A 14,940-nucleotide genomic window follows, 5' to 3' on the forward strand; every position below is an offset into this window, starting at 1 on the left:
TCCCCAGAAAAAAGTGAGATGCCCACCTGGGCCATCTGCCCCTCCAAATCCTGCCAGGCCCAGCCCTTCCCACCTCAAGTGTCTGCTGCCCTTCAGAGAAAAATAGTATCCAGATGCCTCATGTCTCCAGGGACCTTGCTGTGTTCCTCAGAAGGAATATAAATCTCATAGGTCCCTGAGGGACTACCCCTTGGTCTGGACACTGACTGGACTTTGCTCTGGGCCCTAGGCCCGAACTGGAGGTGTTCAAGTGTAGGATCATGGCTCACCTCAACCCAGAAAATGTTGTCTAGGGGTCCCTCACAGAGAAATATGATCCCTCTCCAGACACACAGGGCCCAAGGGGCACCCATTATCCAAGCGGAAGGAAGACAGGTCTTTGGTGCCTAGCACTGGGGATGCCCACAGCCTCTGGTCCCTGTCATGGGATGGTGTCTTCTGGAACCTTCAGAAGGGAATGGGGGCCTCATGGGGGCATTCTGGGGGTTCAGGGGAGCTCAGGTCCTGGCATAAGTCTGAACTGCTTGCTGGCATGGGTGCTGTACTGGAAAGGGTTCAGCCACCTGCCCATCCCTCCCACCACCACAGAGAGCCAGCCCCTTCCCCGGCCCCAGGTGATGACGCCAATGTGATGGAGCGGATGGCAGAGCAGAGAGGAGGGGGGGTCCGCTCAGCAGGAAGCACTGGGGCTATGCTAGGGATTGAGGGGTGGGGGGCAGCCAGAGGGGCAAGGACAAAGTTCCTGAGCCGTGGACCTGCCCCAGTGCCTGTAGTGGGAGGTCCCCTTGGAGCCTGGCTGAGAGCTGGCATGTGGTGACAGGGCACAGCTGTAAGATTTCTTCCCAGGGAAGCGCCTGGCGCTTCGTTTTCTGCTGTGGTCCCCAGGCAGGTGGGCCTGTGGGCTCTGCTCTGCCTTGGGAGTTCAGGCCACTGCACACCTGCCCTCCACTCTGGGCACAAATGCTTTCCCAGGTCACTGTCCAGACCCTCCTCCTGGGCCCGGCGCCTCCTGCCCGAGGAAAGGGTGAGGAGGAGTGAGGCAGCCGCAGTACCTTAATCCCGTCCACTGGGTTATGGATAACGGTGGTTTGAGGCTCCTATAGAAGGCGGCAGACAGAGGAAGGAAAGAGAGGGAGAGTGAGAAAGAAGGAAGCAGAGGACAGGGAGCCAGGGAGACAGAGGAGGAGTGGGCAGCGGCCAGAGTCCACCCAGAAAGAGTGCAGAGCAGAGGGGACAGGGATGGAGGCGACAAGTGGTCAGCGAGATGGCCCAATAGGGATGGAGGCAGCAGGTGGTCAGCGATGGCCCTCAGGGCAGTGGAGCAGGCTGGGGTCCGACCAACATGATGGAACCAACAGATCTTCCCAGGCTGGAGACGGCACCTGCCCTCCCGAGGGATGATGGAGCTCATGGAGGCCAAGAGAAGCTGCAGGTACATGTGGGCTCTGCCTCCAGGAGTCCTCCCCACCCTTTGCTGCCTGGACCCTCTGCCCCAGCGTGGGGGAGGCACAGGCTTAAAGATGCCATCAGGGTGGGAGTGGTACATGGGATGGACAGGGCCCAAATGGGACTGGCTGTGAGGCCGGTGTGTGAGCCACCTTGGCCACTGGGAGGACCTAGGTGGTGCCTGGCACCCTCTTGCCACAGCCCAACTGCTCTGAGCAGGTTCTCCACTGCCTGTACAGGACAGCTTTCCTCTCCTGAGGACTCCCCATGAGCTCAAGGGAACCATTTGGCAAAGGCAGCCTTCCTGTGGACAGTCTTGGGCTGTCTCCCAGAAGCCTGGCCTGAGGCCCATGGGGGATTCCAAGCATACTTCTAGCAAACTTAGGAGCCTATGGCCCAGCAGACTCCAAACCGCCCCTGGATAGTGAGTGTAAGCATATGGTGCCTCAGCAGGAGGCTGGTGCCCTCTGGCCACAACTCCACATCTCTGAGAATGCCAGCTATGAGATTTACCTGGACAGGAGCCCCCCAGGACAAAGAGGCCAGAGATGGTCAATACCACCTCAAGAAGCAGAGTGATACATAGTAGGGGAGTCAGCATCCCCACCCTTCCCCAGCAGGGAGCCCCCAGCCTCCCTTTCAGGCATCCATAGTCCAGCAGGGTACCTTAGTTTTGATAGGAACAGATGGGAGGGGCAAGCATACCCTGGATGCTGCTGGACATCTCACTACACCACCATGGCCCCCACCCCCATGGGACTCAGCTACACCCCTAAGCTGGGTCAACCTGTTGAGGGTGGCAGAGAAGCTGAGGGTGAGGTCCCTGGGGGGATGGGGAGCCATGGCAGTGCCCTTGTCTTCTGCCTCACCAGCTTCCTGAACAATCTCTTGCTGCAGATTCTTGGGGGGATGACTCATAAGGCAGCATAGGTGGGAGGACAGACCTCTCCTCTGTACCTATATCTCCGGACTCCAGAAAGGGGTTCCCGGAACAGCTCTGTACTGGCCTGAACCTGGGGCCCCTGACCAGTGGTTTCTCACTTGAGACCAAATCCCCCATCACTGCCCCCAGCAAGTGTGGGATTGGTCGGGGTAGGTGTGTGCTGTCAGAGACCAGCCAGGCTGGGTGGGACCCCACCTCACAGGGCCTCTCAGACAGTGGGTATGGGAGGGGCCAGGGGTTGAGGAGTTCAGTACCAGGGCAGCAGGAGGGAGGGTCCCTTTGGGGCTGGTGATGGCCGAACTGTTTTTGGTGCTGTTTGTCTGGGGCTGTGGAGAGAGAGGAGAGGAGTTATTAGGGAGAAAAAGGGTACCCACTTCCCCTCCCATGCTTATCAGGGTCTCTAAAGCCACAGCCTCAATGGCAGGAGCAGAACTCTAGGATCTGGGCCCCTAAGGCCAAACTGGCTCCTCACCTTGACTCCATCTGCCTTCTTGTTGAGTAAACTCTTGGCTGCTGCATTGGGAAGGAAGAAGGCATTGTTAGTGATGGACCCGGGTCTCCCTGTGGACCCAACCCTCCCACCTACCTCTGCCCTTTCCCCAGGAGTGAGGCCCAGGACCGGAAACAGTTGTGGCTTCGGCACATAGCCAAGCCCTGAGCAGCATCAGAACCTCCAGAGGGGGCTGGGCCACACTGCCCAGGGACCCCTCACCCCAGGATTGCCCCTTCCCCAGAATCTTCTGCAACCTTGGGGCTCCAACAGGGCACGGAGGAGCCTTCTAGCCCTGTGCCCCTTGGCTTTCAAGAGAGGGAGAATGTGGACTCCTCCCTTGGGGGCTGGCAGCAGGTTGGGGGTCGTGGGCAGCTGAGCAAGGAGGGAAGGTCTTGACCCCCACAGTTCACCATGTTCCCATCAGGGGTTCATCCCAGCCCAGGTATGTGCCCTGCTCAGACCCCACCCTTCTTTCTAACAATGGGACTCTGACCTCTCCACCAGTGTCCAAATGCCTTGGCCTTGCTGTCTTCCTGAACTGTCCCAGCAACCCTGCTTGTGGGGCCATTTCTTATTGGCACTCACTGTGGCCAACACCAGCCTTTTTGCCCACAAGCCCCAGCGGATGCCCAGGCCCAGCAGATGACCCTGTGACCCCAAAACTCCCCTCAGAGGTCAGGGTAGACCTGGCTCTGCCCCGTCCTCCACCCCCAGCATTCACACCCTCCACAGCAGAAGTTAGAATTTTAATTTTAGAACTTAAAAAAAAAAAAAAAGAAAAAAAAGGAGGAAGTCAGCTTACCTTACAGAAAAGGAAAGGTGAGGAAGGGAAGGAGTGAGAAAGGAAGAGAGGAAGAAAGAGAAAACAAGATTTGTATTGGTTCAGGCAGGCACTCACACGGGGCAGCAAAGCCAGCCCGTCCTGGCCCAGCATTCCCCAAGGACAGCCAAGTGGCCGTGCGGCCGGTACAGCAGGTTAGAGAAGCAGCCAGGGCTGGGCACAGCACGAAGGGCACGGGAGGGGTGGGGTCCCTTGGCCCCAGGTCCAGTGAGGAAGGAGGAGGCATAGCCCCTTACACACCCGGTTCCAGGATGCTTGCTGACCATGCCTGATGCTGGGCTCTGCTGCTATCCAGAGGGGGACTCTTACTGCCCAGGGCAGGCCTGAGTCTGCACACAGAGACCTAGGGCTGCAGCATTCTCAAACAGGGTGTCCCCCAAGAAGCAGCAGCAACAGCAGCACCCTGCATGAGCAGAAATACAAATTCCTGGGCCACCCAGCCCTCTTAAGTCAGAAGCCTGGGAACCTTGGCATCTACCCACAATCTCACAGGGCAGTTCTGACCCTTGCTTCTTTGGGTGGCCTATTTCATTTCAGAGACCAGGCCTGGGCCCCAGTGTTGCCTGCTGACCACCTCCCTTCTAGCCAGATCACCATGCCTGGTCCCTCCCAGGCTCTGCATGTGGTGTCACAGGGTCACAACCACCCGGGAGCTGCATACAACCTCAAGACCCTGAAAGGCAGGCACAGCCTGCTGTGGCGGCACAGTTTTAGTTCATGGTCTCCCTCCTTGTGGATCTGTTAACTCTCACAAAACTTCTGCCAAGTCCAGGGTTACGTCAGGATCTTGAGAGCAGGTCTCCCCTGGAGCTAACCAGACACTGGACTCCTGTATCCTGTCCTCTGCCGTTCATCCCCGCAAGGTTGAGTACCCTCCCCCCACCCCCCATGGAGCTCCAGGGACTACCCTGATACCCTAGGGCAGCCCTGCCAAGGGTTCCCAGGACCAGAAATTCCAACTTCTTTCCTAGAGCACAGACGGTGAAAATCCTCCCCTCACTGGGGCTAGAGTATATCTCCTTAAAACTTATTACACAGGGATAGGCTAATCCTGGTCCAGGGCAGCCCCACTCCTGTCTGTGGACCCTGCCTCTCTCCTTCCCTATCTCTAACACACAGCTCATCCCTAAAGATATCTACCCAGTGCAGGCAGCATGGAATGCCCATCTGCCCCTGGCATGGAGCTGCGCCTGGCACTGCTAAGGCTGTGGCATGGAGACCTCTTCCTGCTGGTGACCTGCTGCTGACACAGCAGGAGAACAGGTTCCTCCTTGGGGCATACAGAGGAAGACAAGAGTCTTAAAGACACTTGTCATGGCAAGCTGAGCAGCAAGAGAGGGACCTCCATCCCTCTAGGGATGTGACTTTTTAAATGCAGCAGTTTCAATGGGTGTTTTGCACAAGGAAGGCCTGACTCTACCTCCTATCAGGCCACACAACCTTGGCCAAGCCAGCATATTCCCTGCTGGATTCTGAGTTGAAACAGTGCAGGACAATACTGATCTGAGAGTCGGCCAGACATGGGATCCTCCTACCTTCCCCCTTTGCTTGTCTCCAAATGATTCTCACAGGAAAGGAAGCATCTGCAGGCCTGTAGAGACCCCAGGATTGTCCTTGGTCATAAGAGGGCTCCATATGGGTCCACAAGTCTATCAAAACCCACCATTCCAAGCTGCGCTACTGGAGATGTTAACAGTTATCCACGAGAAGGAAAAGGACAGAGTTGAGGCTGGGGTGGATGTGCCAAGTCTGAGGACTTGGATGAGCCATGGCTTTGGCCCAGCCCCAGAAAGCCTTGAGCCCTGAGCTTATACCTATGTCATTTCAACATCCTCCCTGTGAACCCCTGTTTCACATCAGCCCTTGTGCATGTCTTGAGTGCAGCATGAGGCGCAGCCTGGCCCTTCCTGAGTATGCAGTTCCTGGCCATTGGTTTCCTGGTCCACTTCTTTCTTCAATATCCACATCTGCCCTGGACTAACTACATCCTTTAGGTGCAGCAGGAGCCAAAGGTGGATAGAGCAGTCATGGGATCCCATAAATCTCACCTGGGGACTCCACAGGCCAGTGACTCTCCACCCCTGGGAGGAAACTGCCTATTCCCAGGGGTGGTCAGGCAAAGAAACTGCAGCCAACCCATAGCTAGCCTGATAGTTATGGTCTTCTTTGCTCTCACATCTGCTCAATGTTGGAGGGACTTTGGAGGACAACACTCTACAGCAAAGGTTTCTCTGCTGGCTGAGGTGCTCTGCCACACTGGGATGTCTGACAGAAACACGGAGAAGAAAGACTCCTGATGCATATCACTGGAATACAGCTGAACCAACCTAATCAGGCAGGTGGGACCCGCAGCCCCACCTTTGCCTCATCCCCTAGCTGGGAACCCTGGACAGCCATGCTGGGCTCCATCAACATGCACTGACCACCCTCCAGGACAGAGTAGCCCTTGGAGCCCAGGGCGGAACCGCACATGCAGGCGGCCTCATGCACCGTCGCCCTTGCTCACTTGCAGGCAGGCGGGCGTTGCAGCAGGAGTCCTGGGAAGAGTGTCACTCAAAGGGGCCTGTCTCATGCCACTGTCCCCTGGGCAGCAGGCTTCTTCAGGAGCCACTAGCTTCATCTTTTCCTAACCCCAGTTCCTCCCTCCCATATGTTCTTCTAGAAGGCCATAAAATGGAGACTTGGGACTGTTCACTCGGCCCTCATGGGGAGAACAGACTCCTTTTAGGACAGCCTGAGCCTCCTCTATAAGGAGAGCCCTCTGGCAATGATAGCCTCACTGTGGCCCTGGAGGGTCACCAGGTAGAGCCAAATGGGCGTGCAGGAAGAGCCGGGCCTTGGGAAGGTGATCCCTTTACTCCCAGCTGTTGCTGGAGGTTCTTTTAACTCCCAGCTGTTGCTGGAGAACGCTATAGCTTGGTTTGGGGAGAACCCAGGGTGACCCTGTATGCTTAGCAGCCACCCTTAACATGTGTTAGCTCTCAGCTTGGATGGCAGCTATGGAGCCTTTGAGGAGGTACCAGGGTCCCCTAATCCTCAGGGGGTCCATGTCCCAGCTCCTGGCAGGAGGATCCACCTGTACCTCCCTGAGAAGGTCAGCAGAGCTGCCTCCTCCCTCACAGATATGGGACTAGATGAGAAGTATCTCTAAAAAGAACCCAATAGGAGGCCTTCAGAGTCTCTTCAGGGCACTGAAGCCATCCTACCCATCCCTGCATGTGGGAACTCCGCAGTACAGACCACCAGCTCCACCTGCTTTGAGAGAAAGACTGACCACGGGCCCACCGCTCCCTCGAGTCAGCATCCCTGCCTCCACAGCCCTGCTCCCAGGGCTCCCCTTCCAGGACTCAGACCTCCAGCAGCAAGCTCAGTGGCTCCCCATGAGGTCACGGTTATTCTGAATGGGGTCTCCAGACCCCAGGCACCAGGACCAGGGGTCTTGGCCAAATGTACCCGGGTTTAGCATGGCCAGGGGTCACCTAGCCAGTCCCTCCTCTTATAGGTGAGGAGACGAGTGAGGACTGCCCTTGGGTGGACCCTCCTGGGTTGTGACCACAGCGGGAGCAGGGGCTCCCGGGGGCCCTGCCAGCCTCTGGGGCGGCTCTGGGAACCTGGCCAGCGGCTGCGTGCAGCGGGGGGGCTGCATGCCAACAGGAAGGACGGGCAGGAGCGGGTGGACGCTGGGCAAGACACATCTACCTTGTTCCACCAGCCCCATGGTGGTGCCGGAGGCCGCGGTGGACATTGTGGCCGGAGCGGTGGTCTGTCTGCCCACTGTTAGCACCAGGTTAGAGACGAGGGGGGGAGGGGGGTGAACACAGACGGGGTGGGGGGCGAGGTAAGGGAAGAGAAGAGACAAAGGAAGCAGAAGAAGATTAGAGTTAAAGTTTAGGCAGCAGATGGCTCCAGAATCCCTTTCTCAGGAGAGTGAAAACAAGATTGGGCCGATTGACACTGAAAAGCATTTGCCTCCTTTCTCCTTAGAACACCCCAATGGGGCTTCTCATGCCCGGCAGCGTGTGCCGGGCACACAGCAGACAGGACAGTCCCATTAGTGTTGGTGTGACCATGTGTGCCCATTCCCGGCAGTACAGCATCACAGCAAAGTAACAGGAAGGGGGAGGGTGCCAGATGTGAACGGACAACGAGAGACAACCACAGGCGCTCGCACACGCAGTGTCAGACGACGGAGAAGCCAAAGGCACAGCTGTCCGGGCGCTGAGGCCAACACCACTCCCTGGGGTAGCCTGCGGCACCCTGGGCCTTGGGGGTCTCTAACAGACCCTTGAGATTTCATTTCCCCACCACCCACCCTGAACAACCAGGGCAGGCGGCGCCAGTTCTTCCAGAAGGCAGGTCCCTCTACACGCTGACTTCACGCTTACCCACCCCCACTTCTGCCACATCCCGCACACAACATGGTGCTCAGAGCACTGAAAACAAAGAGGCCACAGAGCTGCCCTACAGACGCCTGGACAGACACACGTGGCGGGCTGGGTAGTGGGCAGCACAGACACTAGGGTGTCAGGTGAGGGACACAGACCCAATACGAAGGAGACAGGGCAGGGGATGGCAGACTCTGGGCAGCTGCCCAAAGAACGAGCCCAGGAGGCCTGCTGGGCAATAGGGGTCCCCAAACTGAGGGCAGAGGCTGGGCACCAACCAGCTTGGTGGAGATGGGTGGAGGTGCTGGTGAACAAGGAGGGGCTTCCTGCTACAACCTGCAGGTCAAGGGCAGCATCATGTCCTCCCTGGAGAAGAATGTCTCACCTGAGAAATTCCTTGTGGCCAGCATGGTGGTGAGGATGGCCCCCTGGGGAGAGACACACAGACAGAGCCAGGACCACTCTGTTAGTGTCACCTGCTGGCTTCTGGTCAGAAGAGCCCTGCCCACCTGCCTGCAGGCTCAGCCTTCCAGAGAGGCAAGAGTTTCAAGAACCTACCAGTACCTCTGAAAGAGATTATCTGTATCCAAATCAAAACATACCTGGGAACCCAATACTGTCGACCGACTAGGCTTCTAGGCGCCTCAAGACCCTCCTAAGACTCAGGGGTTGCCAGAATCACTGTCACCAGGGCAGCCCTCTGGGTCTTCCTCCACCCCTTCTTTCCTCACAGGCCCAGGGTGGTAGTGACCGACTTAGGCTTTTAGGAGAATTATAGTTAAACGACATTCCCCAGGTCCAGGCCTGGCCTTGCCCTCAGCACTGAAGACCTGGGGAGATGGCTGGCCTGACCAGACAAATCATCATCAGGATCTTCTGGTCACCTTCCAGGGACCACCTTCCACTCCCATGGCCCACCTTCCACTCCCATGGCCCTGACCACCAAGACCAGCATTCAAATCTGGTCTCCTTACCAAACCTGCTTGGGACCAAGGCATGTTCTTCCCAGGTGTGGAACCTGCAGAAGGTCCTCAGGACACCCCTCCAGGACTGCTCAAGGCAACAGGGTCAACTAGAAGGGGCCAGCTCTGTGTCTGGGGCCAAGCCCATACTCATGGCCCCAGGGGGCTTTGGGCTGTTCCCAGGGCCCAGATTCATTTGGTCTGGGACTTGCCAACAAGCACAGTCTTGGGGGCAGCTGTGACCCTGCTTTGTCCTTTGGCTGGATCTGCCGATATCACCCCCAGCAAGGGCCCGTGGGAACACAAGGACGTGTGATGGTTCTGTGGGCTAAATGGTAGTGCCTCACCTTGAGCTTCCTCCTGGCATTGAACTTCTTCAAACACTCCACGGTCTCCTGTCTGTGCATCATGGAGGCCACTGTGGAACGTTGCTGCAGGGAGAGGGGTGATCACAGAGTGGCAAAAAGCACCAGAGGCATCGGCCTTGTCCCGGTGGGGCAGACCCCAGAGTGTCAGGGGAAAGGCCCAGGGCAGCAGGGCTTATGGCATCCCAGGGCTCCTAGGTGCTGAGAGGTACCAGCCACCACTGCATCAAGAGAACAACTGTCCCCACCTGCTGTATCCACCCACCTGTGACTTCAAGCCTTGCCTCTCATAGACAGTACTGAAGTCAAGAGGAAGCTCAATGCCATCCAAGCCCTGTCCTCGAAAACCACTCAGCATGTCCCAAGCCAGAGGCCATGAGGAACACCCAGGGAATTGTCAGCACAGGGACAGAACCCCAGTGCCCTCCTGGGGCCCTTGAGACCTCCCCCAGGAGATCCATTCCACAAGCGGGCACCAAGGACGACTTACACAGACCCATGGATGCTTCAGGGCTTCATGGGCTGTGATGCGCTTGGCAGGGTTAATTGTCAACATCTGGTTGATGAGGTTTTTGGCTTCAGGAGTGACAGTGTCCCACTCGGGGGATGGGAACTGCAGAAGCAAAGAAATAATGCACAGGCCGAGGCTGAAACCCCCTCCCCCCATGCAGGGACAGAGTTGAGGAGGGCAAGATAGAGGGTGGGCCACAGGAGGCTTCACCCCCACCCCCTGATGCACACTCACGTCATAGGCCCCAGCCTTGATCTGCTGGTACAGCTTATGCTGGTCCTCATCCCAGAAAGGCGGGTAGCCCACCAGCAGGATATACAGGATCACTCCTATGGATGGGGACATGAGCAGCACAGCCCTGGGAGGGCACTGGGGTCCTCAGCATTCTTTTATCCCACCCCAACAGGCACCAGGCACATGGGAAGAATGGCATATATAAATCCTATTCCCAGCCCTATGCCCACCATACTTCACCATGGAGCCCAGGCTAGCCCCCTCTACTTCAACACCACCTGCAAGAGGAAACACCTGCCCTAGGAGCAGCCCCACCAGGTGGTCTGAGTGTCCCTGAGCCCTTCACTCAGGCTGTCCACTTGGCTCTGGGCCCAGACCTTTGCTGAGTGCAGGTGGACACAGGTGACGGGCCCTGGGTCATGTTAGTAATTCTAGTCTGTGGATCAGACCCCTGCCAAGGCAGCCCAAAGGCAGGTATGACACATGAACCTGGTCCAGGACTAGCAAGTCAGCCATCTTCAGGTTCCAGAATAGACATGGCGACTTAGAAATGCCCTGGAGCACCCCACCACACCCTCTGACCCACCCACCCCACATGGGTCTCACCACACGCCCAGATGTCCACAGGCTTGCCATATGCCTCCTTCCGAAGGACCTCAGGGGACAGGTAGCCCGGTGTGCCAGCAAAACCTATTGAAGCAGAAGGGGCCATGAGGAGCTGTGAGGGGCCTCCAACACCTCCTGCCCTCCCCCTGTGCACTCACCAAACCATGCCTGCTGGTCCCCCTGCACCTCGATGGCCAGGCCGAAGTCCGCCAACTTCACTGCAGCCCCCTTGCACTTGCTGGCCAGGAGCAGGTTCTCAGGCTATAGAGAGGTGGCCGCGAAGTCACCATGTTTATACCCGAAGGAGTCACAGGAGGGATATGGGACAAAAGAGAGATGACAGCAGCTTGCAGGAGAGGGGTGCAGGTCTGACCCTTCCACACATGGAATTCCCAGGGCACGGCTGAGTTCAGTCCTGTACCCTCTAATCTGACTACCTGAGGACAAAGACAGCAGCCCCAGCCTGTCAGAGGAAAGTTAGCCTTTAGGCAGAGTGTAGCTCCCCTGCACCCCAGAGCAGGAGTCTGAGGGGGCCTCTCAGACCAAAATCTCCAGCCCATCCTCACAAACAACTGTGATGGTCCCTACAGCTCAGGGGCAGGTCACACAGGAGCTTTGGAGGCTCCCATGGCCCGGGACTCCCAGTGGCAGAGAGGTTTCAACTGGACCTCCCTCCCTTCCCCATTTTTGACCCAGTGTATAAGTTGGCAGGTGGCAGCAGGGCGCAGGGGGAGGTGTCCTGTAAGGCTCAGGAAGTTCTTCCTACTTGGACAGTGGCCCTCAAATGGCGTGGAGAAACACTCAAGAGCCAAAGTGCCCAGGACAGCAGAGGACATCCACCTGCTAGGCATAGCCTGACCACCAATTCCCACTTGGCTCTGGTGAGCAGGGCAGAAAGGAGGCCCCTGCCCAAAAACCTTCCCGTCCACTCCCACAGGTGGGAAAAGGCTCTTTGGACCCCCCTCAGGGAGCAGCACCCTTGCTCACACTGAACAGACATCTGTTCCTTGTCTTGAAGAAGCAGCCAAGGAGGCTGCTCTCATTCTGTGGACACCTGGTACCAAAGGCCTGAGGGGTCCCTGGGCTTCAACATTCCCTGACCTTCCTGTCCAGCTTCCAATTCCAGCAGGGTTCTGGCTATTGGTAGTGCTCAAAGCCTGTCCATTCTGATCCTTGACCACTGGGGCCTGCTGGGTACTCAGGTCCCCTGGCAGCCCTGCAGTCTCCCTCCATCCTGAAACTAACTGCGCAGCCTGCGTAGGTTACACTACTGCTAATGATCCACCCAAAAGACAACACACTGCCTCGCGGCCTACTTTTAACACTGGCTGTCAACCTCAGAGATTTTCATAGGTGAAAAAGTGGCCTTTGCAATCAATGAAATGTACCAGTCCTGTGTGAAAATATTTGTGCTCCAGACCAGAGCTTCCTGAGGTTTCAACTATGGGCTGCATAGCAGCCAGGGATGAGGCCTCATGCCCTCTTGGGGGGACTCTGTCCCCAGGTGGAACTCCATATCTCTCTGGTAACAGGAGGGAGCACAAGGGCCCTACCCACTGGTTGCCTACCAGACACCACTGCCCATCTTGATTTTGCCAACCTAAGCAGGGCAGGGGCCCCAAGCCATACTTCCACATGGAGAATCTGAAAGAAGAGGGGGGCAGGGATGGCCCAGCTGGGCTGCATAGCATTCCTCCACCTCTGGACTCCACTCTGGTTCCTTCACAGCTCAAGATGGCACCGACAGCCTTCTGCTCTCTGTCACCACCAACTCTCATGGGATGGGAGCAAACCCACCATGGTGCCATTTGGGGGCCATCTCAGTCAAGACAGTAGGATTTCTCCCCGAGAAAGAAGGGTTGTTCTGCCACCACAACAAGAGGTGGAGGCCACAGCAAGAATTCTATTTGTTTCCCAAATTAAGAGGTGAGGGAGCACCCACCTGCACTTCTATGCCTTGACCTCAAAGTTAACCAGATAAATCACGGGGCCTGGGAACAAAGTGTTACCTCCTCTGGGTGCTGGCACTAACACATGGCCTTCCTAGGGGAGAATCTGGGCCCCATCCTCCTAGGGACCCTGAGTGAGGGCAGTTCAGATAAGACCATGGGGAGGCCAAGACATGTGAGGGGACAAGGAGGGAATCCCAGGTCTGGTCTTCCTGTGACACCCTCCTCAGAGCAACTGTGAAGACCGGCCTCCCATAGCCACAGTCTAAGGAAGGTATGACCTCTCATTCAGCCTATTCAGCCTAGGAAAGATGTGACCCCTACTCAGCACCAACAGCCATGGGAAGGCTGGTCTTCAATACACCGGGGCAAGGCTCAGGGGTCCATACTACCTTCAGAAAGTAACAACTGGTTGAACCAAGATTTGGAAAAGGAGGGAAGGAAAAAAAGGGAGGAGGGAGAAGAAGTGCCGGTGGCTTCTGGGATGCCACAGCCACCCCGTGTCCTGGGGATGAGAAACCTTCTTTTGAACAGAGCCTGAAGCCCACAGCTCAGCTCTGGGCAGCAGAGAGTTGGAGTGAGAGCTGAGAGGAACTGGCAGGGCCAGGTGAGACTGGCTTTCACCACCCTGCCCCCAGCAGCATCAGCCTTCTGTCCCCTGTGTTCCCACCTGCCAAAGCTGCATCTTGATGGAAAACCAGAAAGTGTATACATTTGATGCTAGGCGTATTCCTAAAGACTGCCCCTTCCAACCCTGAAAGCATCGAGCCAGATGTGTGCAGGCACATCTCACATGTGTACACACATGCACACAGCACATACAGTGTACATTCACACACATGCATACACATGACCACTTGTGCACACAATCACGTGAATACACTCACACATGTACACACATACACGCGTGCATTTATATGCATGCACACACTATATGCACACACATAAACATGTGTGACAGGTGTGTACACATGCCTCCATGTACACATACAATACACACATCCAAGTGGACACATGTACACACACAAATAAACATGCACAGCCCTCAATGCATGCACACACAAGCACACTCTCACCTGTGTGCCCACAAACATGCACACACCGATATGTACATACATATCACATACTTCTACACACAGGCATGTGCACACACCTCCATGAACAAGTACACATACACACACTCCTCCACACAAATACACGGTATGCAGACATGCCTGCCCACACCCCGCATCCCCCTCACTCCACACTGCCCAGCCCCTCATACCCTTTACACAGCATGCAGGTGTGGATCATACACACCTGACACACAGTGAGATAGGAACTCACCTTGAGGTCTCTGTGGACAACCCCCATTTGGTGACAATGGAGAACGGCCTCCAGGATCTGCTGGATGCAATGACTGTGGCAAAGAGCAGGTGGGTCAGTGCAAGTGGCCCTGGGGATAGGCTGGGGAGGGAAGCAGGGAGAGGAGGCACAGGGAGAATGGCAGTGCTGGGTGGTACTGGAGTGCAGCTCCCAGCCTGTGGGGAGTGAGGCAGATGCAGGAAACCAAGTGGAGAGGAGATGCTAGCCAGAAGGGGCCTCTGGGGTTCCTTCCCCACTACCAGGGTCAGATACCCTGGCCCTCACCTTGCCTTCCTCTTTGGGCCCAGGTCTGCCTAGGAGGCAGGGCCAGGTGCACAGACGTGACTTTCAGGGCAAACATTCCTGTTCCCAATATACTTCCCCAAAGTTCGTGTTGACCAAGCTGACCCTAAGCCTGAACCTAGGCAAATAGTAGCCTGAGGCAGAAACACCAAGAGCCAACCAGGAGGCTGATTCCCAGCAGTGCCTTCTCCTCCTCCTCCTCAGTGCAGAACACAGGCTCAGGAAAGAAAAAGAGGGAGGCTGAGGTTGCTGAGAGGCTGCCCTATAGGCACAGGAGTTGGTCAAACCAGCAAGGCAAGCCCAGGAGGAAAGTCTCCAGGGAGCTCCCTTGTGCCCTCTCCCTCCCCGATAACTCAGTCTCCAAAATAACTGCCAGGGTCCTTGCACCCCGCCCCACAGACTCAGGCTGCCCAACCCTCCTCAGACTGGCCACTGAGCATACTCCACTGGAGCCTCCAACCTCAAAGAGGCAGTTTGTGAGAGGAAACGAGGGGTGTGTGGTGGAAGAGTCCCACCTCTTCTGGGCCAGGTCTGGGGGCCTCCAAACACCCAGTATCC

The 14,940-nt window shown here is 56.7% G+C and overlaps 1 protein-coding gene across 16 annotated transcripts in view; it reads right to left on the reverse strand.

Annotated features, from left to right (window-relative positions):
• The window catches only part of Camk2b (calcium/calmodulin dependent protein kinase II beta), a 139,809-nt gene that overhangs the window by 9,430 nt on the left and 115,439 nt on the right, over positions 1-14,940 (reverse strand). For 7 of the 16 annotated variants that reach the window (XM_048786535.1, XM_048786533.1, XM_048786532.1 and 4 more), the window contains 11 exons: positions 14,062-14,134; positions 10,945-11,047; positions 10,787-10,870; positions 10,181-10,275; positions 9,926-10,048; positions 9,418-9,501; positions 8,494-8,536; positions 7,423-7,497; positions 2,862-2,899; positions 2,644-2,715; positions 1,053-1,097 (listed from right to left, as the gene is read on the reverse strand). In XM_048786535.1, coding sequence (XP_048642492.1) covers positions 1,053-1,097; positions 2,644-2,715; positions 2,862-2,899; positions 7,423-7,497; positions 8,494-8,536; positions 9,418-9,501; positions 9,926-10,048; positions 10,181-10,275; positions 10,787-10,870; positions 10,945-11,047; positions 14,062-14,134 — 835 coding nt within the window. Of the gene's footprint in view, positions 1-1,052; positions 1,098-2,643; positions 2,716-2,861; positions 2,903-7,422; positions 7,498-8,493; positions 8,537-9,417; positions 9,502-9,925; positions 10,049-10,180; positions 10,276-10,786; positions 10,871-10,944; positions 11,048-14,061; positions 14,135-14,940 lie in introns of all 16 variants that reach the window. The other 9 variants (XM_048786538.1, XM_048786528.1, XM_048786537.1 and 6 more) reach the window with 5 other exon arrangements.

This window comes from Marmota marmota, unplaced genomic scaffold (assembly GCF_001458135.2).
Source record: "Marmota marmota marmota unplaced genomic scaffold, marMar, whole genome shotgun sequence".
NCBI classification, from domain to species: domain Eukaryota; kingdom Metazoa; phylum Chordata; class Mammalia; order Rodentia; family Sciuridae; genus Marmota; species Marmota marmota.